General features: G+C 41.2%; 1 protein-coding gene across 1 annotated transcript; it reads left to right on the top strand.

Annotated features, from left to right (window-relative positions):
- Nucleotides 1-6: 6 nt before the first annotated feature.
- Nucleotides 7-1207, top strand: LOC104956285 (85/88 kDa calcium-independent phospholipase A2-like; the record flags this gene model as incomplete). The annotated part of the gene is made up of 3 exons (XM_010783756.1): nt 7-13; nt 727-890; nt 1043-1207. Coding segments are annotated over exons 2-3 (271 nt in total), but the record flags the coding sequence as incomplete, so codon positions are not given.
- Nucleotides 1208-1341: the final 134 nt, after the last annotated feature.

Genomic DNA, 1341 nt, shown 5'->3' with positions numbered 1-1341 from the left:
AGCAGAACAGGAAGTGGGTGATCTTCTTGATGGTTATTTCCCAGCAGAGAAACACTATAATGGAATTAATAATAATATTATTATTAGGAAGGCCCGCCCTTTAAACGCTGATGTCTCAGTTCTTCCGGTTAGGCTCTAGCAGCAATGTATATGTTGACTTTATATTAGAGATCATATTTCAGAAAAAAGTCAGCATTTTGAGTTTATCAGAAAAAAGTCAGAATTTCAGAAAAAATACGAATTTTAAGTATTTTCTGAAAAAGTCGGAATTTGTAGTAAAGAAGCAAAACAATTGAGATTATGAGAAAATAGTAAACATTTTTGACATTTTGTGCAAAATGTCAGAATTTTGAGCAAAAATTACAGACATTTGGGGAATTTAAAAAAAACGTCACGATTTTGAGTAAAAGGTCAACATTTTGGAGATTTTGAGAAAAATTTAAGAATTTTCAGAAAATTCAGAAAAAAGTAAGAATTTTTTAATATTAAGAATAAAGTCCAAATGTTGAGATGAGAGTAATTACAAAAACGTTGTTGACGATATAGTTATCACATTTTGTTTATCTAAATGGACAGTTTCTCATTTAAACGCTTAAGAACTGCTCTTTGGCAAGCAAAGGTTGACAAAGCTACACGCTATGCAAGTGATAGCCATAACGCTTTAACAGGAAGTACCAACACATTATACGGTGAATTAGATATATTTTTGTTTACCCCCGTCTTTAGGCTGGACCGGCTGCTGTGTCTGGACGGCGGCGGGATCAAAGGTCTGGTTCTGATCCAGATGCTGATCGCTCTGGAGAGGGAGGCCGGCCGGCCCACCAGAGAGCTCTTCGACTGGGTGGCAGGAACCAGCACCGGGGGCATCATGGCCCTCGCCATCGTCCACGGTCAGAACCACAACACAACAAACCGTACTAGAGTCAGAACCAGAACCAGGATACAAACCTGTGTGTGTGTGTGTGTGTGTGTGTGTGTGTGTGTGTGTGTGTGTGTGTGTGTGTGTGTGTGTGTGTGTGTGTGTGTGTGTGTGTGTGTGTAGGTAAGTCGATGGAGTACCTGCAGTGCCTGTACTTCAGGATGAAGGAGCAGGTGTTTCGGGGCTCCCGGCCGTACGAGTCTGCTCCGCTGGAGGACTTCCTGAAGAAGGAGTTCGGAGAAAACACCAAGATGGCAGACGTGCGATATCCCAGGTATTATTTTAAAGGTCACCTTTTATGCAAAATCCACGTCTTCATGTCTCTTCTACATCAACATGTGTCCTCTCTTCTTCATGTCTCTTCTACATCAACATGTGTCCCCTCTTCTTCATGTCTCTTCTACATCAACATGTGTCCCGTC

Source organism: Notothenia coriiceps, unplaced genomic scaffold, assembly GCF_000735185.1.
Source record: "Notothenia coriiceps isolate Sejong01 unplaced genomic scaffold, NC01 NC01_scaffold00025785, whole genome shotgun sequence".
Classification (NCBI taxonomy): Eukaryota; Metazoa; Chordata; class Actinopteri; order Perciformes; family Nototheniidae; genus Notothenia; species Notothenia coriiceps.
Note: the sequence above shows the minus strand (reverse complement) of the source record. Positions and strands in the feature narration are given on the sequence as shown.